At 41.2% G+C, this 21,030-nt stretch overlaps 4 protein-coding genes across 7 annotated transcripts; 2 read left to right on the top strand and 2 right to left on the bottom strand.

The window, feature by feature from the left end:
- Positions 1–37: 37 nt before the first annotated feature.
- mecr (mitochondrial trans-2-enoyl-CoA reductase) lies at positions 38–5,029 on the top strand. Of its 2 annotated transcripts, XM_062398845.1 has the most exons (11): positions 38–350; positions 1,222–1,319; positions 1,434–1,565; positions 1,653–1,796; positions 3,642–3,744; positions 3,819–3,926; positions 4,036–4,138; positions 4,248–4,321; positions 4,424–4,484; positions 4,575–4,647; positions 4,745–5,029. In XM_062398845.1, the coding sequence occupies exons 1-11, from the start codon at positions 160–162 to the stop codon at positions 4,906–4,908; spliced, it is 1,251 nt and encodes a 416-aa protein (XP_062254829.1). In that variant the 5' UTR covers positions 38–159; the 3' UTR covers positions 4,909–5,029. The 2 variants fall into 2 exon arrangements, with proteins under 2 accessions (XP_062254829.1, XP_062254830.1); XM_062398846.1 differs by lacking the exon at positions 3,819–3,926.
- An 821-nt stretch (positions 5,030–5,850) lies between these two features.
- On the bottom strand, positions 5,851–8,984 carry smpdl3b (sphingomyelin phosphodiesterase acid like 3B). Of its 2 annotated transcripts, none has more exons than XM_062398843.1 (8): positions 8,851–8,984; positions 8,531–8,744; positions 8,186–8,283; positions 7,950–8,108; positions 7,691–7,860; positions 7,150–7,330; positions 6,519–6,658; positions 5,851–6,350 (listed from the first exon to the last, which is right to left on the bottom strand). In XM_062398843.1, the coding sequence occupies exons 1-8, from the start codon at positions 8,936–8,938 to the stop codon at positions 5,985–5,987; spliced, it is 1,416 nt and encodes a 471-aa protein (XP_062254827.1). In that variant the 5' UTR covers positions 8,939–8,984; the 3' UTR covers positions 5,851–5,984. The 2 variants fall into 2 exon arrangements, with proteins under 2 accessions (XP_062254827.1, XP_062254828.1); XM_062398844.1 differs by having other exon boundaries at positions 7,950–8,093.
- Positions 8,829–14,933, top strand: rpa2 (replication protein A2). 2 transcript variants are annotated; one of them, XM_062398848.1, is made up of 9 exons: positions 8,829–8,967; positions 10,948–11,039; positions 11,966–12,067; positions 12,273–12,386; positions 12,624–12,698; positions 13,152–13,268; positions 13,374–13,517; positions 14,303–14,397; positions 14,586–14,933. In XM_062398848.1, the coding sequence occupies exons 1-9, from the start codon at positions 8,910–8,912 to the stop codon at positions 14,671–14,673; spliced, it is 885 nt and encodes a 294-aa protein (XP_062254832.1). In that variant the 5' UTR covers positions 8,829–8,909; the 3' UTR covers positions 14,674–14,933. The 2 variants fall into 2 exon arrangements, with proteins under 2 accessions (XP_062254832.1, XP_062254833.1); XM_062398849.1 differs by lacking the exon at positions 8,829–8,967 and adding an exon at positions 10,632–10,762.
- Positions 14,934–14,995: 62 nt separating this feature from the next.
- themis2 (thymocyte selection associated family member 2) lies at positions 14,996–20,103 on the bottom strand. Its single transcript, XM_062398842.1, has 6 exons — positions 19,974–20,103; positions 19,593–19,733; positions 19,106–19,507; positions 17,081–18,300; positions 16,709–16,826; positions 14,996–16,110 (listed from the first exon to the last, which is right to left on the bottom strand). Exons 1-6 carry the CDS (start codon positions 20,074–20,076, stop codon positions 16,013–16,015), a joined length of 2,082 nt encoding a protein of 693 aa, XP_062254826.1. The 5' UTR covers positions 20,077–20,103; the 3' UTR covers positions 14,996–16,012.
- Positions 20,104–21,030: the final 927 nt, after the last annotated feature.

Below are 21,030 nucleotides of genomic sequence, written 5' to 3'. Positions count from 1 at the left end.
TTCTCCACAGATGTCGCTGTTCTCTGTTTATATCACACAACCTCATTCCAACATGGCCGCGCACTGAGAGAAGCTCTTGCAACACTCCCAGCTCTCATGACGAATATCAGCGCGTAACGGAGTAGATTTTTCCCACGTTGTGAATAGACGTGTGTCGGGATGTGGCCGCAGCTTCGCTCGGTCTGCTCCGGAAGCCGGACGATCTGCAGAAGAGGCGCTGCTCTGTCAAAGCCGCCAAAGCTAACGGCTAATGCTAACGTCAGTCACTTCACCCAATCAGCTGCACTGTGTGCACCGACAAGCTCAGCTCTGCAGTACAGACAACACGGGGACCCCTCTCAAGTCGTCAAGTAAGCTTTAAACATTGAACAGGTATAGTTTGTTATGTTTTAAGTTTCTGCTGCAGGTTAAACGAGCATTTATCGTACTAAGGAATTCGTCGCCATCATTTCAGTGTTTTCTCCTGAAGTCTTGTAAGAAAGTTGTTGTTCGAAAACTCCTCTGTTAAAACAAAGATCTCACCTTTTGTGTCCCTGGTCAAAGTTAGGTCACTTCTTCCATTCCTCTTCTGGTGTTTATTGGAGGATGGCAAACCAGTTTTTTGGCGCAATACCGCTACCTTCTGGATCGGAGTGTAGAGCAGTAGATCGGTAGCAAAACTAAAATAAACTAAAATTGTATTATTTAGTCCTGTTTCTCTCAAGTTGTTCATTAAAACATGATGTATATTCCTTGATGTCTTTCTCACATAATTTTTGTAATGTTATATTTCGATTTTCGTAGTTTAATTTCGATTAGGGTTGCAAAATTCCGGGAATATTCAAAGTCGGTCCAGCTAGGCTTTCCTAGTTTTGTTTTCAAGTACATTTAAGTTCCCTGTTATAAACTTTTGCAAAGAATGTGTCAAAATTCCCAAGCCTAACTTCCGATAGAAGGTTTCCGAAAATGTCCTGCCCCTTTGCCACCTAAATCCTTATATTTTATACATTTTACATTACATGTCATTTGGCTGACGCTCTTGCCAAAGCGACCGGCTACCTTCTTGTTGAAGAACCACCACTCTACCACCTAGGCCACACCTCCCCACTACATGAGTGACAGTTTCCGTTTTCTAAAAAGGTTCACAGCGTTAGTTTCTCTCAGGTTTCACTTCCGCATCTTGTACTTATTGTGGTGCTCCAAATACCCCAAATTAGCTCATTGCTTTTTTCTGGTTTCCAGGTTGGAAGATATAGATCTGCCACCCATAGGTGCAAAGGATGTCCTGGTTAAAATCCTGGCAGCCCCCATCAACCCGTCTGACATCAACATGATTCAAGGTAATCAAGTAGTTAGTTACATGCACACCAGAAAACAGCTACCATCATATATACTCTTATATATTCTTATTAGGTGTGAAGACCAGTTTTTTTTATCGAACAGTGTTTCTCCAGGTACTTACGCCATCCTGCCTGACCTCCCTGCTGTTGGAGGCAACGAAGGGGTGGCCCAAGTCCTAGAGGTGGGCAGCCTGGTGAAGTCCCTCAAAACAGGAGACTGGGTCATCCCAAGAGATGCTGGTCTAGGTCAATTACACTTTAGGTCAGATTTCTGAGACCACACTGTCCCAATGATGGAACCCAACAAGATATGTGTGCTTTTTTTATGAGCAGGTATGTGGAGGACAGAGGCAGTGTTCTCTGAAGACGATGTCATCTCTCTCCCGAATGACATTCCCCTGCTGTCTGCTGCCACGCTGGGGGTTAACCCCTGCACTGCCTTCAGGATGCTCTCTGACTTTGAAGATCTTAAGCCAGGTAACAGATCCACACACATTATTTTCTGAATTACACATACGCAGGTAGACAAAGATATGATGAAGGAGGTTATGTCTTCACCCCTGTCTTTTTGTTTGTCTGTGTGACTGATGTCTTATCACAAATCTTGGTGGAAAAATCTGGTATGGATCTGGGAAGAAGCCAGTCAAGCCATTATATTTTAATGTGGATCCGGGGGCAGATCCAGGAATTTTCTTTTTCACTTTCTTTATCATTTACCCTGATTTTTTTAACTTAAATGAATCGATCGTGATGAAAAAAATCAGACATGTTTCAGAAACTGATATTTACGAGTGTGTGAAATTTGGTGCAGATTGACATACACATGTGTATCTAATGAATTCAAATAAGGTTTCATAAGGGGACTGTTGGGCCTTGGAGGGTGTATGCACTTTACTGAGGAGCAAAGGTAGATGTTGATAACAGCTATTTTCAGAGGTGTGGACTCGAGTCACATGACTTGGACTCGAGTCAGACTCAGTCATCAATTTGATGACTTTAGACTCGACTTGACAAACTGTAAAGAGACTTGCAACTCGACTTGGACTTCAACATCAATGACTCGTGACTTCACTTGGACTTGAGCCGTTTGACTTGATAAGACTTGCTCTTTTCCCCAAAACACAAACATTCAAAAGTATGTCATTAAGGAGCGCTCTGTATCTTTTATCGTGTGTGTGCAGCGCCACCGCTCCCAAAACGCCCACTACGCGCTGTGCGTCGGGCACCAAGTCTTGAGGGGGCACCAAAAAAAAAGCAACTGAAAAATCATCATAGTTATAATAATTATGTAGCCGAGCGTTTGGTTGTATCATAAGTCCGGCTTCAGCCGACAAAGGACACGAGAGCAGGTCATGCGCTCGGGACAGCACACCCGCTTATTCTCTGTTCATTTTACAATTTCACTCATCACAGCACCCACTTCCTTTAAAGCCCCCTTTCAAAATAAGAGTCACTACCAACAACCCACTTAAAACCGGAAATACAAATCAACCCTCAACAATAACGTCATTAAATAAATTAGCTTACAATTATAATGCCGATATTATTTCAGTATAGAAATATTAGGTACCTTTTAGACATGTATATCACAAAAAAGGCAGAACAAGAGATATATTAAATTACTCAAAAAAAGTTAAAGAAGATTGACTATTCTTGTTTGTACTGTACAGACTTTTGGCCAATGTGGTCTTTTGCAAATGTAATGCAGCATAGGGCCCTGACATATAAAAAGCACAACCCTGTTCATTGTTATGTTCAAGTATTTGTTATGTTTCTCACATGTACACACACACACACAGACAATATGACGCTAGATAAACACAGGACAGGACAATGTTGTTAGCACTTTTGTACAAATAATTACAGTTGCACTTGTTTTTTCAAATGTGTTCATTCTGTAGGAGTGGTTTAAAATGAAGAATATTCTTGCAAAATATGAGTTAAATGTTACAAATGACTGGTTAATAGTGCAATAGGGAAGTGCCATGTTGGCCCAATTTTTTTTCTGTAATTTCAATTGCACTTGTTTTAATAAATAAATACAGATTTTAAAAGCATACATGATCTGTGTAAATATATTATTACTCAGTGATCAAAAGGACTCGAAAAGACTCAAAACTCAAACTGCAGGACTTGGACTTGACTTGAGACTTGTCAGTCTTGACTTTGGACTTGAATCGGGACTTGCCTGTCTTGACTTGGGACTTGACTCGGGACTTGAGGGCAAAGACTTGAGACTTACTTGGGACTTGCAAAAAAATGACTTGGTCCCACCTCTGGCTATTTTTAAAACCACTTTCTGTCCCTCTGTTGTATTTTTAGGTGACACAGTCATCCAGAATGCCGCTAACAGTGGAGTCGGGCAGGCTGTCATACAGATTGCTGCTTCAAGAGGAGTGAACACAATCAATGTCGTCCGAGACAGGTTAACTCAGTCATACTACTCTATATCTCATGTTAACTCTATTGTGTTAATAAATTACTACACTTAAACTACAGCTCACTTCCCTGTTCCTCACCATATATCAAGTCCTTCCTGAAAACGGAAAAGAAAGAATGCTTCATCCTAGTCATTGGCTTCGGTTATCAGTCTGTCCCTGAATCCCTGTGAGATAACGGGGTCTTTTTCTATTATGTTAACAGAGATAGTTTTATATGATTGTGCGTTTGATTTACGGCTGTAATGAACCTTCTCATTGTGTCGTCTCTTTCAAAGGCCAGAGTTCACACAGCTCAGTGATAGGTTGAAGGCCATCGGAGCAACTCATGTGATTAAAGAAGAGGCCCTGAGGCGGCCTGAGTTTAAGGAGCTGTTAAAGGTCTGTGGCTCTGAAGACAACTTCATACATATTATTTATGGTATTATTTGCTTTGGTTTTTCTTTTCTGTGCATAAATACAGTCTCAATATATTGTTTTTCTTTTAAAGAGATTTCCAAAGCCAAAACTGGCGTTAAATGGAGTTGGAGGCAAGAGTGCAACAGAACTGCTCCGTCATCTACAGTGAGGATGCTGAATAAACTTTGTTAACATGATATAATATCCGTATTCTGCAGAGAAAAACTGATCATCGAATGCCACGTGATTTATTTTGTGTTATTTCAGGATTGGAGGCTCCATGGTGACGTATGGAGGGATGGCCAAACAGCCGGTTACTGTCCCTGTGGTGAGATTCAACTTTGTCTACTCAGATTTAACATCACATTTCAGAGTAACCAGATTTATCGGCAAACTTACTTTTCTTTTTTCTATCCAGAGCGCTCTTATCTTCAAGGATGTGAAGGTTCGGGGGTTTTGGGTCACACAGTGGAAGAGAGATCACTCAAAAGGTGGGTCAAGATGGAAGTACCTCTTTGCTGGATAATGATACCAAATGATTCCTGTTTTATTAATTTCATGACAAACTCTACTACCTTTTCTCTTTAGATGAACGAGCAGTCCGAGCCATGGTTGATGAACTGTGCTCCCTCATCCAGCAGAGAAAGCTCACAGCCCCTGCCTGCACCGAGGTTGGACTCCGAGACTTCAGCAAAGCTCTTGAATCGTCTATGAAGCCTTTCACTTCTGCTAAACAGGTCCTAATAATCTGAATGGCCCGGTCTTATCAAGAAAAACTGTCAAGATCCCAGTGTATGGACTGAAGTGTGTTGTTTATGTGTCAAATACACTGCTCCCGCACATGGACTACTCAATAAATGTGTCTGTAATTGGCTCAAAGTCCAGTCTCTGTTCTGCAGTCACACTTTACTAGCAGGAATCTAAAACTCATTAAAACTTTATAAAGAGATATGAGATAACAGTAATCGCTTTAGAACCCACCCGTGATAGGTCACATTACATTTAACTAACGCAGACCTGAACAAGTGCAATTCATGTTTATCATCAGACTTATTGGAACATTTCTGATATTGCAAGTGTTTTTATTTTTTCTGTGGAAAACATCATTCATACAACTGAGATCAATTTCTGGGTTGATTAAAAAGAAACAGTCGAGGTTCAGAGGAAATCTCAGGGTAATAGAACATCTATCTGCTCCAGAGCATCGAAGTCAATGTGTATGTACTAAGCCACTGAGCCACAGGACGATAAGTGTTTGACTAGATATGAAGTGTTCAACCAGTACCCATAAACCACAGGGTTGAAAGGGATCTATTGACAGTAATTGAATATAAAATAATCCTAGTCATGTTTTCGCTAGTGTGTTTCATCTAAATTGTACAAATCTGGGTTTTCTTTACCCTAGAATGGAACCTTTGTATTTATATACTTTATATTTACATCAGTAGCAGACCGTAGCCGAGACTGGACAAACTAAATTCCTTTGGAGTTTTTATGACAACTAAATGCACAGGTTCTCTTACATGTCTGGAAGGTGAGGTGAGGAGTATTCAGCGGTAACATACAACTTCCCCACTAGATGGCACTAAATTCTACATACTGAACCTTTAACTATATTTAGTGAATCGTTCAGTCCAGTTAAAGATGTCAAATAATTTAATGTGATTTAACTGATGCTGACTGTTTATTTAAAAAAAAAAAATGTCCATGGCCACAATATATACAACTTTTGATCTTGAATTTCAGTTGTTTCTGATCCAATAACATCTTGAGGGATAAATTGTATATTTTAAACATCCTCTGCGATAGATGTTGATGACACTCTTCATTACCGAAAGGCCAACACCAAACTTACAGCCACAGAGATGAGCGGAAGGAAACCACACCCGTGAATAGCAGCGGAACCTTCTGCTTTCAGGCAGTTGTTGTACTTCTCAAAGTCCACCTCTCTGGCCGCGCAAACGTGGTCAATGCGGCAGTCGCTGTCGCACTCGGTCAGGTCATAGCTGACAGAGTTGAACTCGTAGTACTTCTGCAGGTAGCACTTGCTGTTAGCGATGCGCTCCAGGACCTGGTGCATGGAAGCTGGGGAGGCGTCTGGCACTCTGAAACTCTCTGTGAGGCGGTACTCTTTCTCCCAGCGCCCACGGGCTCCATTAGCGCGGGTCAGATTCAGATAATAAGTCACCACATCCTGAGCGTGTGCAGAAAATGGTTCAGAAACAGATTCTACAACAATGATCTTTGAAAGGCTTTTATGGGGGGGTTGCATATCTCGCATACGGTGCAGGCTCTATACTGCGCCGTAGGAAAGTTTCTAAAACTATTCATATGGAGGTTACCCTAAATTACATTAACTTACTTTGACCAGGAGTGTTTCAGTGTCATATTCGAAGACCCGAATCCCAGGGTTGTTGGCTCCATCCTCGACTCCAGGGAGGGTTGTTTTCCACGGTGTGACCCCTGGGCTGAGGAACATGGCACTTATAGGAGAGCGTGGCTCTGAAAAAAACAGAAATTCATGCTGATTTTCATTATATTACAAATTTACAGTCTGAATATAGCCCCCCCACTGGTCGCTGAAAATTAATAAACAAGCTCTTGGAAGTTTGGATTACGTGTCGTTGCTTCATGACGCAGTCTGCGTGGGTCTGCCACTGTTTTGCAACCTGCTCATGAATAAATTTCTGTTTGTATCGCGTACTGACTTCCTGTACTGTAGATGAAATGGTTGGCTGACATTTCACACAGAAATACATGTTAAAGGATGTTCACACATGCAAGCTTCTCTCTTTTTGTGGCCTGTGAGCTTCTGTAAAGTGCTAGTTCTCGTTATTCAAGTCTCTTGAATTCGATGTTTAGTGGGCTGTGGGAACCTTGCAGATGGCCAAAGCTCATATAACACCTTGGCTCTGAATGTGCATCCCTGTCGACTCATTCAGCACTGATCCAAAACAAGAAAGTGTAGAAGTATAATAATAGTTTGACTTTACCCTCTGGGCTGTAGAACATGCGAAAACTATCGGTGTGGTGATGGCCGAAGAACTGCCCGAGAATGACAGAATGATGCCTCTGGATTAAATCCAAGTATTCCTGGTTGAACTCAGACCTGAACCAGGGCTTGGATCTCTTCTTCTCAAAGAAGCCTGGGGGGACGTGACCAATGATGTACACCTGGCAGAGAAACCAATGTAGAGTTGTTAAAAGGGATTTGATGAACTTTATGAGTTTGATCCACTTTTTTCTTTTTTATAAAGGCTTTTTTTTTTTTAAAAGAGGTTGTGAAAGAGGTTCCCTTTTCAACCTCTTTTTTATTACTCATTTGGTGCAAAGTCAGACTGAAAGTATTTGTTCTGTATACCCTAACCATTACTAAGAAATAGGACAGAATTACTCATAATGCACTGAATGGTTACATTCAACATTACAACATAAAAGATAGCAGAGTAGCTTGCCCCATAATTTAGTGTGCCCCATATTTTAAAATAAAATTAAATCCCTGTTACAAAAGCATAGACAGACCCGATGCTTTACCTTCTCTTTGTTGTTGGCGGCCTCTGTAAGAACACGGTCAGCCCAGTGGAGCTGGCCCGCTGGATCGTCCATACCCAGGGTCTCCCTGTTCTGGTCATAATAGAGGTTAGTGTTGAGGACCAGCATCCTGAACCCTGTTCGACTCAGCAACTTTTCTGTGTAAAATCCACCTGTTCAGAGGGAATATTACAGAAAACGCACTCAGACACGTGCTTTCAAAAGGAGCAACTTACCATTTGGAATCACCAGCTCTACTCACCTTTTCTAAATGTTTCTTGGGATTCAGGATCCAACCAGTCCTTCCACATTTCTGCTGTCTGGTTGTAGATGTTGTTAGAGAACGTGGGAAGCTGGTTCTTTTGGTGGTAGTCATGGTTTCCCAGGGCGGTGTACACTTTAGTGTCTAAGGAACGAAGAACTTCCGTTATTAATATGAATTCATCAATACCAAAACAATACTTTCTCCCTTAAAACACACAACGTCTCTTGACTTACGTGGAAAGACCTGTTTTATGATCTGAGTGAGGTTGCTCATAATGTAGAGCACTCTCTCCTCACCCATGTCCTTATCAGGTACATGTGGTGTGTTATCTCTGAGAAGCAAAACACAGATAGTTGAAAAATAGCTTTTTCCACATGTAAATGTAATCCTGTAAGGTGGTGATCATTTCTTGGCTCCCTGCGGCTGAAGATGATCCTCCAGGGTATAGAGCAGGAATAATAGGCTGTGACCCTGACACAGGACATTTCATAGCCGAGGTCTAAGCACCATGATTATGAAGGTGGACTAGGTATTTAACACAAACCAGCATGATTCCAGATGTTCCAGTCAGTACATACCCTGTCCACACGATGAAATCCGGGTCTGGTAGAATATCCTTCATGGCATTCACAGAGGAGATGATAAGATGCAGCGGTGAGTCACAAACATAGTCTCCATACTTCCCAGCATTGGTTGCGGGTCGTCTGCCGCTTGAGTTGCACACAAGTTCAGGGTCATCGCTGAGGTTGAATGTGTCGTCCCAATGCAGATCGGTGATGTGCCAGAAGTTCCCTGGATAAAAATAGAAACAGTTGAGTTGATCCTGGATGGTGTATTTCGAGATACATTTCAAGGAGCTATATTGATTCAGGATGGTAATTCTGGTGGGACTTCTCACCTGACAGTGCATGAGCCTCTTTGAACAGCAGATAAGAAAGGAGCAGCTTCACAACGGACATGTTGAGCTCTTTGAAGAAAGCAAACATCCGGCGGAGGTTTAGGACAGGTTTGAGAGGTAAGTCTATAAAAGGGCAAAGTGAGATAAGACGCAGCTCCTCATGACGTGTGTTAAGTCTCAATGGAGCCCATATCTTTATCTTTGGTTAACCAGCTGATGTTAGTAATTTCGATTATAAAACCTCAGATAGCCTAATATGGGCTTCACCGGACCTATATTTAAGAAGTTCAAAAGTCAAAATGTAAATGCAAAATGTGCATTTTTTCTGATTTAAAGGGATAAGCAGGGTCGCTCTCTCAACTGAGTTTTTGCTGCAGGCCGACAACACAACTACATTATAGCACAAAACACAGTTTATAGGCAACATATTTGATATCATAATAAGACACTAGATTCTCGCCAAATCCCTTGATTGAAACTATTTCCTCCTGGACTAAAGATAAAAGTAGGAAATAGTTTTAACTTTTGCCCTCAGTTACATGTACACTTCAAAGTTAGTGGATTCATTTGTCCATTTGTGATCTGCGAAGGAGCAATAAAGGCCGTTAAAGATTTTTTTTTGTTGCACTTGGACCATAACATTGAAAAGTGTATTCACCTTATGTTACCTCTTCTATTCATTCTAATCATAGTTTCTTATACTACTAACATATACTTTGACACTGTTTTACTAATGTAATTTGAATTTGGCAACATATCCAACACACCGTGAGTCATTTCATTTGAATGTATTTATCATTAAATACAGGAAATTCAATTAATTATAAAAAAAGAGCTTATGTCAACATTTTTCAACACCATTGTGTAGTTTTGTAAAAGATTAAATAAAATGAATCTGAAGAAAAAATCAATAACAAAAGGTGCACTTTACCCTCTGAGTGCCTTGAAATAATTAATATAAGGGGTTAGCGCTATACCAATAAATAATAATAATTGAATTGAAGGTGCATGTTGCAGCTAAACAACTCATCCTCCATTTCTTAATAGTTTTCATAAAAACGCATAAAAACTCACAAGGTGTTTAGTTTATTCAGTTTGGACGGCTTTAAAAAACATGGCGGTCTCCATAGAGAGGACCTGCTCCGGATGTAAATAAATGTAAAAACACTATTCGTCCAATTTAGATAAAAAACACAAGTGAAAACATCAGTAGAAATATTTAATATGAAATTTCTGCCAATAGATCCCTTTCACCTAAATCTTACCTTGAACATTAATATTTTATTCCCATACGTAAAAAGGATTGGGAAGCCGCAAGATGCTTGTCTGGTCCAACCCCCTTTATTTCCATCCAACAATAAAACATACACTCTTCCCCATTGCTCAAGCTTGAGGATATTATTTTTCTATTATCTTCTTAGTAGATAACGGACTGGCCATATGTATATTCTACTACCAACAGTTGGCCAGTTCACATATTTCCCACAGACCTTGAATGCAGCAAAGCCCTGTCTGTCCTGGCTTTTTGTTAGAATATTGTTCCCCCGAGTTTTGTCTTTCAGGTACTCTAACAAACGCTCTGCACCATCTCTAAACAACGATACCAACTCAGCTTCTTGTGAATAGAAACACGCAGCGTGTGTGAGGTCATTGATGAAGGTTGGACTCGATAAACACACACATTTTAGAGAATTAATGTTACACCTGACGAGTCAACATCAGGGGAAGGAACACTCTCCGGGAGATTTCGCGGGACTTCTGCAACGCGCGTGCGCCGTGGCTTGAGTTTGGCGCGGGATCCCATCCGGAAGTTTAGTGTAAGAGCTGCCCGCTGCTGTTGTCTCCGCTCGTCTCATTGTCTCACGTCAGGTTTTCACCACTTTAACACAAAGAGACAAAATGTTTAACCAGGGTGAGTTCGATGTCCACGCCTGGTCGCGCCCGCAGCAGTTGTTGACTCCGGCTAACGTTAGCTGGACGCTGTGTTGTTGTTGTTGTTGTTGATGATGTGTTTGCACGCTGGTTAGCAAAGTGTTGTGTGGCGTCCATGTGAAGCAGGACAACTATAAACTGTCTCTTCTTCCTCTGTGTCTCCAGGAGGATACAGTGAGTCCAGTGTGGGCGGAGGTTACACTCAGTCCCCGGGAGGCTTCGCATCACCTTCTATGTCCCAGGGGGGAGACAAGAAGGTCAGTGCTGAACCACCCCCACCCCATCCCCGCGTCACTCACTGGGGACAACACACTGATTCTGAAACACACAAAAGTCTGCTGAGCATCAACTGGAATAACAGCAGAGGACATTACACTGCACATAATGAATATTGAAAAGCATTTGGACAAATTGCAGACACGGGTGTATAATGTCTCTTTGTATTCTTATTTATATACATTACACATGCTTATATATATATATATATATATATATTTGTGTGTATACAACTACATTTTCCCCTTGTTTCTTATCTTGAATTATCTTATCCCATCAAGATTGCACATGCCAGAGAAATTCATTTTGCATTTCACACAACAGACAATAGACAATACAAAAGATGAACAACCTAAGGAGGTTTCACTGCAGTACAGAACAAAAAGAAACTGGTCTCTGCACAAGACATATGTATATACATGTCTGTGTATATTGCATATATATTAATAATAGTGTTCTATTAGTTAACTCGTCTCGCTCAATCTCTATTTTGTGATGAATCTTAATTTCTATTCATGACGATAAAGAAACTTAAGTCATGAACTTGTGCGAACAGTGACGGTTGACTGGTTGAGCTCATCTCATGCAAATACTGACAGACAGAATAACCGCTGTTCTTGAAAATCTAAATTATTAGTAAATGGGGAAAAAGAGGTCATCAACTCACTCCAACCACAAAAACTAACATTCTATATATGCGTTTCCTCTGCAGCTGTGCTGCGTTCAAGCATGACGGACAGGCATACTGTTGTTTTTTTTTCTGCTCATTATGTATCTCTTCGCTTCCGTCTCTCTCTTTTCGGTCTCTGTTGTAATGTAAAATAAGCGACAATAATCCAAGGTCCTATAACATCTAAGATAGAAGTTGGTGAACCCTGCAGGAACTGTGTGTGTGTTTGTTTTACAGAGAACTCGTGCAAATCAGATAATCCCCTGCACAGTGTCTCAGCTGATGTCTGCTGCCCAGGCAGAGGAATCGTTCAGAGTGGGAGATGTGGAAGTTGCCCAGGTAAGCTGAAGTGAAGTCGGGGCTGCGTGGAGGCAGAACGTGGATAGAACTTGCATCGTTCAAACAATTGTGGGAAAAAACACTTGTTTACGCAGCGTATTCTTACAAAAGTGACAACAATAAACCATAGGCTGTTTCACATCCTAAATGAGAATGTAGTCGTTGAACTTTCCCAGTCGCTCTGCTCACAGCTCATGTGTCCCAGGTTACCTTCGTGGGTGTCATCAGGAGCACGGACAAATCCATGACCAACATCCAGTACAAGGTCGATGACATGACGGGCGCTCCCATGGATGTGAAGCAGTGGGTCGATACAGAGGTTCGTGGGGATCCTTTTATTTTTTAGATATGAGTAAACAAACTTTAGTAGATGAATACCTGTAAGTTCAAGAGCTGGACTAAATATCGTGAGTGAAGTTTTGCAATAATCCCACATATTTTACCATAAGTAACAACTGATTCCACGTTTTACCTCTGAAAACCTGAAACTACCACAGTTTTTTATTTGGGACATTACAAGACTCTTAACCATAATCTCTGTTTTTTCTTTGATTAGGATCCTGGTGTGGACAGCACGGTGCTGCCCCCGGGCACGTACGTCAAAGTTTCTGGAAATCTGCGCTCCTTTCAGGTAAGTTTAAAGTCCTAATATCATCCACAAAGCACCCAGACACAAACGGGAACTTATCCTACAACCATACCAGTATATTTTCCATTGTTTCCTCCGTTTATGTCCTTCCAGACCTAAGCACAGCCCTTGAGATTTCAAAATAAATCCGGACCAGCTGCGTTTTCAAATTTTCCTGATGAAGATGCGTATAAGGGATGTGTTTAAAACTCTATGGTATTATTGTGGATGTAGCATTAGCTTTATTTTCTCTTGGAAGGAGACACGAGCCTGTGACTTTAAGTTTAGAGATTTGTAGATATATGGTAAATTGATAAGCAGCTGCTCTTCTTTGTGATACTGCTCTGTTCCACCGACCAATATTTCTTCCCCCCCCCCAGTATTTCTAATGTGAATTCAGGGATTTAAGAATTAACTGAGAATTAACATGTGGGTGGTGTTGTGTCCCTGTCACAGAACAACAGGTCTGTTGTGGCGTTCAGTGTCAGACCCCTGGAGGACATGAATGAAATCACATCGCACATGTTGGAGGTTGTCCAAGCACACATGGCGCTCAGCAAACCTCAGAGCACGGTGAGGGGAAAGAAGCATAAATCTCAAACGTCTTTATTGTTGGCTAAACAAAAACTAGATGTTTGGGACCTGGAATTTCTTTTAATTCTGTTTCTCCTTCAAAAGAGTGCCGGAGGAGGAATGAGCAGTAACATCACACCCATGATGAAGTCGGACATGGGCAACAAGGGGACCATGGGAGGAATGGGCGGGAGCTACTCTGGTGCTACCGACTTGACTAAGAACGGGTTGAGCGGGAATCAGAATCAGGTAAACCTAAATGACAGATTCATATTAGATGTATACAATGCACCTCTTTGATATTCGTTTGCTCCATTTATATGTAGATTAGTCAGCTTTTTATAAAGAGTCCATGGTGCCGAGTGAAGTTGGAAAACTTTGCGTTCATCCTAGCTGACTTATCACCGGTGAAGATTTTGTAGTTTAGTGTGTTTTATAGACTGAAACTTACAACTGTACATGCGTTTGGTTTATATACAAGTTTGATTTTTTTTTCATAGCTTGCATGTCGGCTTTTTCACAGATCTGAATAGAAATCAACACAATCTTCAAACCCAAGTTCACAAGTTTTCAAAATAAAAGCTGTATAATTTTGCTAAGTATGAAGCACAACAGCAATGAAACAAACATGCTTTTACCTTGAAGACAACTTGCAAAAGAGGAAGTGATTCTATGAATGTTATTGCCATGAGGGAGTTCACCATTTGAATGTCTGTCAGTCAGATGTGGTGAATTAGAAAAAAGCACTGCATGTCCAAACCACTTTCTTTGGTATTTTTTTTAATAGACTACAGACAAATAGATAATGTGAGCGGTTCTCTGGTTATGCGTTTCACATACAGGTAGATACTTTAGGCGATAGAAGGTAGATGCACTAGTTTCACATACACAGAATGTTTACTGTCTCATACATCCTGTCCATTATCATAATGCGCCCTTCTAATAATGATACCAAAGAGAGAAGTGGTGAAGTAGCTTCTCTATTTGCACTCTAAAACTGTTCACTGTTTTAATGTCAATGTTCATGACTTAAGGTGCTGAGTCTGATAAGAAGCTGCCCAGAACCGCAGGGCATCAGCATCCAGGACCTGAAGCAGAGACTCAGTGGTATAAGTCTGACTGTTATCAAGTAAGAAAAGTTCCTTTTTATCCTTGTTTCTTTCTTCTCTTTAACTGAAAGATATCACCCTTAGTAGTCATCAATCACGCAAAGTAACCACCATGGTAAACACGGCTAAAATCAAAAGCTTAATTTCTTCCAGATTCTATACTGTGCCGCAAAAGTACAATTCATATTTCTTTTTGTCTTTTGAACAGGCAAGCAGTGGAATTTCTTAGCAACGAAGGTCACATCTTTTCCACCATCGACGAAGACCATTTCAAATCGACAGACAGTGACGATTAGACGCCTCCCTCTCACAGACCTGACCTGATATCTGTTTGGTGGAAACACGTGGTTTCTCCTTTAGTTTACACATTCTTTATTCACTAAGTTGCTTCTGCTAATTTGCAAGTCCCAAAAACATTTTCAAGCAGTTAATAAATATCTCCCCCCCCCCCCCCCCTGTCCACTGTAAAGAGTTTTGTAATTTTAACGCCTGGAAACATAACTACTTGATTTATTTTTGTCTGTAATTTTTGACAATATTAAAAGATTATACAAAATACAGTTTGGTCATTTAACAAGATTTTAATATAAATAATTTGTATACATGTGTATTTGCACATTTAGCAACAACAAACTGACTCATGAAGCATACATTTAAGATTTTTCTTTTACTGGCTCTGCCCGTAGCAAAATAACTGGACATAATGCAGAATTTGAGACCAGCACACCTGACAATAAGTGACTGGTCAACACAGTAACATGTTTATACAAAATGCAAAAACACACAATGCATACAAGAGGCTCCACACAAATAAAAACTATATTCATATCTTTAGGGGCTTGTCTCCAGTTCAGTGTGTCACTGAAAAGCACCTGGGTTTCAATTTCAAAAAAATGTATGTTAAAAGCGATCTGATATAAAGCATAAAATCTTTTGATTTTCTACATTAACTTGATGGTTTTGGTTGTGGAGGCAGATTTTCTGCTATTGTAGCTATAGAATCCACCAGAAGCAGAAGTCATCATTGTGCTGCCTTGGCAAACACGTATATGTATGTGAGGAATGAGTGTGCAATACATTAAAAGCTTATACAGTAAAATACAACTTGGTAAAACTTAAACAAAACTTAAAAATATGCAATTATTGAGAGTGAGGTGTTGATTCAACGCAAGAAATGTGTTTATTCTTGTAGTTTATTGTATTATTGTATTAAGTTACTGCTGTATTGCACAATGTAAGGCTTTTATGTATAAAAAGAAATAGTTTGCGCCCCAAGTTACCTCATGGTTGGGGTTAGTTTTAGCTAAGTTTGAATATAATGTACTGTATAATGTGAATATTATACTTTTGTTGCACAACCCCGGATGGAGTCTCAACATAGGTACTGAAGCATTACTGAAGTGTCCACAACACTTGATTTACCACGATTCACCAAAAGCTCCACAGGGTGTTTTAAATCTTGCTCTAATAGTTTACCCTGTTTTTACCAATTATCAAACATGGGAGTATGAGTTTCAACTCAATATCTGATTTAAAGGAGCATTTGGTTGCTTGGTCTCTGGGACGCATTCGTGGAATATTTCAAGGGAGTCCAGCCAAAAAAAAAATGATATTTACTTTTCCTGCTTTAATCTTTTAGTAGAAAGTTACATTTTCCTGTGATTGCTTTATCATTGTGAGCAAGTTATCATCCAATGTCTCATAGTCGTGGTCACTGTCCTCATCTGACGCAACTAGAAGGAAAGAAGGAAACAGTCAGAGTTTTTACTCAGTGTTTTAAATCCCATTATGTTTTCTTCTTGGTTTGTTATACACACAAACCACCACGGAACCTAGTACATTGTAAGATTCAACATTTACAATGATTTCACAGAGAATAATTCATGGATCTTAATGAAAACAAACAGGCACGTTCTAGGGACGGATATTAATGAGTGTGTGGGTGGAATTCTGTGCAAATCCAGATAAAATTCTGGATCCAGTGAATTTAAATGAAGATTCGTGAGGAGACTGCTTGGCCTTGGCGAAGTATTCGTGCTCATGAGTAACATTCCAGTCACCAAAACCAGTAATCATTGATATATCCCTAAGGACAATGCATGATATGATTTCTTAGATCATAGATCTCTCATTTAGATATTTTAGCTGGATACATGTTCCTTCATTGTCATGACAGATATTTGGTTATTTTGCCTGTTTTTTTTTATTTAAATATTGTCACCTACAATTGGGACATATGGATTTGCTACATATATATATATATATATATATACAATAGATAAACATCAGCACTGTTGTGTAAGAGTGCACTGAACAGCTATGAAGAGTTACCTTTCATTGTAGAATCCACCCTCTTCACGTACATGTTTGGCCGGGCCTTGCCAATTGTCAATTCAGCTGCTGACTGCTTTCGCGGTGCAAGTGGTGGCGGCTGCTCATCGAAAATATCCTGCACAATATGAGGAAGTCAAAAGATGAATCATATGCACAGCTTCTTTCTGCCACAGCAAAAAGTGGAAGCATCTTGTTTTTGCATAGTTTTCTCAGAAGTTAAATTGTGAAGAAAAATGTTGCCTGGCTGTCAACTGCCTCTGACGTTACTAAGAATCATGAGAAAGATGTGTGGGTGGGTTAAAAATGACAGCTGGACTACGACAGATTCTAAACAGCTCTTTGAGATAGATGCAAGAAAGCCATCCTTACTGGTGGTGGGGGAGCTGCGTGTCTCTTTTTGCTGCTTAAAGTCATATTGGCGAAGTCTTTGGTCGTGGATCTCTCGTCTGGTCGATGTTTCGATTTTTCCTCCTTGGAGGATTTCTTTGGAGGTACAAAGGGTTTTCTCTTGGCGTCTAAAGAAGACAAATTTCGCTTTGGTGGCCGAGGAGGAGGAGCTGCATCCGAGTTCGCTTGTTTGCGGTATTCGTAAAAGAACGTGTCTGTCACCTCGGTGACCCTCTCAATATGGCACTCAGGGGGCTGATCACTGGGCCATGGCAGGGAGTCCTTGGTGAAAGAGACAGACATAGAGAGCCACTGAGTTGGGATCTCAAAACAGTGTTCTGGCGTGTGGGGAAGACTCGCCTGGATGATGGGCTCTGACATAGCCCCTTCTATTCTGAGACATGTTAGCCCAACCAGCGGATCAGTCTCCATGACATTGTCCCGGTTAATCACTTTAACATCCAGAGGAAAACTGAACTCCTTTTCCAAGTCCCTGAGTCTGTACTTCTTGTTGTCCTTGAGCACCTCCACTAAGTGAGCTTGCATGTACAGAGGCAGAGAAATCTCCTCTCTCTCATCCTCCTGCCTGACCTCCTCTTCATCATCATCATCATCATCATCTCCATCATCAGGCTCTTGGAAGCGATGACACAGCAGAGCCTCCACGGACTGCCTCTCTTCCTCTCTGCTTCCACAAGGCAGCTCCATCCTGACACAGCGCACAACCTCCAGCTGTTCCCCCACACTGAGCGCAGGCAGGCCCTCCTCCTCAACCTCCTCAAAGCTCCTTGTGACACTCACCCTCAGACCCGGCGCCTGGACTGAAGCGACGTACAGCTCGTACACGGAGTTAAACTCCCTCGGCCGCCTCCGAAACCGTCCAGCGTATTGCTGAGACACCAGAAAGTACTGCTGCGCCTTGCGGCTCTTCAGGCTCGAGAATAAAATCCTGGTTGACGTTCCTTTCTTGTGGAAAATCAGATTCCTGCCCTTTATCAGTTCTTGCAGCCAACTGCACCTGAACAGAGAGTGGGTCTCTGGGCCTTCCAGTATCTCCACCACTGCAGGGAACGATTCATCTGGCTGGGACTGGACCTCTGTCAGAGTGAGCGGGGTCACAAAAACAACATCTTTGCAGAGCTCGGTGACATCCATCACATCCACCTCTGAGCTGGACGAGAACTTCAACACATTCTTCCTCACTGTACACAAAATGGGAGAAAAAGTTTAGGAAACTATGATGTGTAAACGTACTCATTCCTCCGATCCGAAATATGATCAGCAAAATGACCTGTTGTATTGTATTGTCTCATAAGGTTAAGTATTCATTCTGCAGATAAACCGAACACTGTCAGGTAATTACACCAATTCATCATGAAGTTATAGATTAAAGACATATACTCACCCTTACCCTTAATCAGCTCTAAACTCTCTATATTTTTTTCAGTATACTGCATAATGTAATGTAAATAGCATTGCTATCACTTTTTTTTATTGAGCTGTTTAACTTTATTTAAAGGAACTTTTCTTTTCTTTTTTTGTTATACCTAAGACATAGCTCTGTGTTAACTTTCATGTGACTAATAAAACTTGAAACTTCAACTCAACGTCCTGCATGGCCTTGCTTCTACTTAGCCAAGTGAGTGCCTGCACCTGTCAGGTAAAACCCACTGTTCCCACTCTCGCCATTGCCAGCACCATTGCCAGTACACCACAGGGCTTTCCATTCAGTGTTCATGGAACCTGAGGAACTTGGTCTCGGATCGTTTCCTTTTTATTCTACTTTTGGAAAGCATTTTTTGCACTGGTGTCTATCTAGTTCCTATCCATGGTTAATTTATTTTATTGTGGCCTATTTGTTTTATTTCACTATTTTACCAGTTCCTCTTTGATTTATGGATTTTATCATGACTAATTGTATTGCTTTATTTTAAGTTTTAATAAATTAAGTGTAGACATTCGAAGAAGTTAAAGAATAAATATTAAAATCCCAAAAGTTATTCTCACAGTTCATGATGGCGTGGACCTGGTATATTGGACTCAGGAAAACTGGCCTTTCACTTTTGGTGCTGCGAAACCTTCGACTACGCAGGCTTGGGGAGGACATGATCTCCTGCAGGTTGAAGCACTCCTGGCTCTCACATTCATAGAACTCTCCTCTGGCAGAAAGAGGGATGCACACTTCGGCTGAGACCTCCTGTTGCCCTTGAACGTGACAGCGGACCTGATCCTTCTCAACGGAGAGCACCGTCAAAGCTCTGCCAGCGGCCAGTGTGAAGTTGTCAAAGGCCATCTTAGAGCTGCTGGTGAAAGTGAAGGGCAGGCAGGAGTCCAGGTCCACAGGCCTCAGACTCACCATCTCCTCTACCGTGCTGTATGGCATCTCCTCTGGAACAACCTTGTACAAGCCTATAAGAAACAAATGTGAGTCAGTGGTTGCTGCAGAAGACATTTGTATGATCCCACTACAACCCTGTTCACAGCACGGACCGACCTATGTGGCCGATAGGGAGCTCAAACTTGTCATCGCCGCTGACGTCCTCGCAGCAAACCGATTGGAGCTCGATACGGATGACCTTTATTAGATCCCCGGTAGAAAAGCTCACTTCGCTTCCAGAGAGTTCATATATAGATCCTGAAAGAGAAAGCAAGAAATAGAGCAAAGAAAGAACAACGAACGAGAACACAACTCAGAAACAGGCAGGATTAATCATTTGAGGAAAACAAATATCTCATCTCCCTCACAAACATACACAATACACAATACAGAAACCAGATAATCTTTTCTCCTCAAGTCTTTTCCAATCTGTTCAACCTTCTGTTCCTCTACGCTCATAATCTCAGTGCACAATCAATAAAACAATAAGAAGCTTACCTTGGAAATAGACTCCTGAGACGACCTGCAGGATCTTTGGCAGACACTTATCGTCCAGTGATGCGATCAACTGTTGAAGTGGCAGAGCAGTTTCGCCTGCCATCCCTGCTGTGTCTTGGCGTGCTGCGATGAAGAGCGAAGGCAGATAGCAAATGACAAACATGACCTAAATGGGGGGGGTGCTTTGGCAGTCAAAAACCACAAATGTGAATGAGGAAGTTGCTGGAGCTGTTTGCACGGGGCTTGCATTCTTCAGCGGTGAGCAGTCGAGGGGGAAAAAAAGTCTGTTAATATAGTGCATGTTAGTTGTTTCCCGAAAGAATGACATTTATCGTTAAATGTCATTCTTTATCGTTATTGTTATAAGATTGTAAAACAACTTTGCATCACCCTGAGGTTAGTTCTGTAAAGCAGATTGACAACCTTTTTGATGCCGGTTTGTATCAGATCACGGGGGGGGGGGGGGAGCCCTCACTCCACTTTCAAGCCTATGTGACATCCTTCACACGTTAAAAGTGCCTTGACTCAGATGAACTTAGAACCCCCTCACTTCCCTCTACGGATCTGTGCTACAGAACAATCCTACCCCCGCCTCAGTGACACGACGAGTCAGCACCTCCACAGCATCTGTAAAATAAACCACAACACTTTCCGCATGAACCCTGCGACATGCTCAAAGATGGGCCTGAACTTCTCGAGTCTGCTTCTTTCTCTGTGATCCAGTTTGATCTCTTGATTTATCGGACAACGTGTTGACAGAACTCACGTAGAGTGATAGGCTTGGGTGCATGGCCCTTACCATATAAAGAGCTCCCAAACTTTTTTTATTAAACCTTTCTTAGGACAGATATTACAAGGTCATTTCATTGTACAAAACTAAAAGTATGCAAAAATGCCGAAAAATAAAAATAACTAAGGACACAATTTAATGCTAAAGAGATGATAAAAAGTCAAATAGAATACTTATATCTGTTCACAATTGTCTTTGATGACCTTGCTTCATAGCTAATTAAAAGTCTGGGGTCCTCTAGTGGTTCTCGAGGGAACTGACATCTGC

The sequence above is a fragment of the Platichthys flesus genome, chromosome 11 (genome assembly GCF_949316205.1).
Source record: "Platichthys flesus chromosome 11, fPlaFle2.1, whole genome shotgun sequence".
Taxonomy (NCBI): Eukaryota; Metazoa; Chordata; class Actinopteri; order Pleuronectiformes; family Pleuronectidae; genus Platichthys; species Platichthys flesus.
The sequence above is the reverse complement of the archived record's forward strand: the minus strand, read 5'-3'. Positions and strand labels throughout refer to the sequence as shown.

Excerpts from the sequence above, each read along its gene's own strand:
- mecr (XM_062398845.1), top strand. The coding sequence starts at position 160 with ATGTGGCCGCAGCTTCGCTCGGTCTGCTCCGGAAGCCGGACGATCTGC. Across the intron at positions 1,320-1,433 it reads TGACATCAACATGATTCAAG|GTACTTACGCCATCCTGCCT; the intron begins GTAATCAAGTAG and ends GTGTTTCTCCAG. Across the intron at positions 4,485-4,574 it reads AGCCGGTTACTGTCCCTGTG|AGCGCTCTTATCTTCAAGGA; the intron begins GTGAGATTCAAC and ends TTTTCTATCCAG.
- rpa2 (XM_062398848.1), top strand. The coding sequence starts at position 8,910 with ATGTTGAGCTCTTTGAAGAAAGCAAACATCCGGCGGAGGTTTAGGACA. Across the intron at positions 13,518-14,302 it reads TGAGCGGGAATCAGAATCAG|GTGCTGAGTCTGATAAGAAG; the intron begins GTAAACCTAAAT and ends TCATGACTTAAG. Across the intron at positions 14,398-14,585 it reads ATAAGTCTGACTGTTATCAA|GCAAGCAGTGGAATTTCTTA; the intron begins GTAAGAAAAGTT and ends TCTTTTGAACAG.
- smpdl3b (XM_062398843.1), bottom strand. The coding sequence starts at position 8,938 with ATGTTTGCTTTCTTCAAAGAGCTCAACATGTCCGTTGTGAAGCTGCTC. Across the intron at positions 8,745-8,850 it reads AGAGGCTCATGCACTGTCAG|GGAACTTCTGGCACATCACC; the intron begins GTGAGAAGTCCC and ends ATTTTTATCCAG. Across the intron at positions 8,109-8,185 it reads CATAAAACAGGTCTTTCCAC|TTCTTCGTTCCTTAGACACT; the intron begins GTAAGTCAAGAG and ends TAATAACGGAAG.
- themis2 (XM_062398842.1), bottom strand. The coding sequence starts at position 20,076 with ATGGCAGGCGAAACTGCTCTGCCACTTCAACAGTTGATCGCATCACTG. Across the intron at positions 19,734-19,973 it reads CTCAGGAGTCTATTTCCAAG|GATCTATATATGAACTCTCT; the intron begins GTAAGCTTCTTA and ends TTTCTCTTTCAG. Across the intron at positions 18,301-19,105 it reads GGTCCACGCCATCATGAACT|TGAGGAAGAATGTGTTGAAG; the intron begins GTGAGAATAACT and ends TTTTGTGTACAG.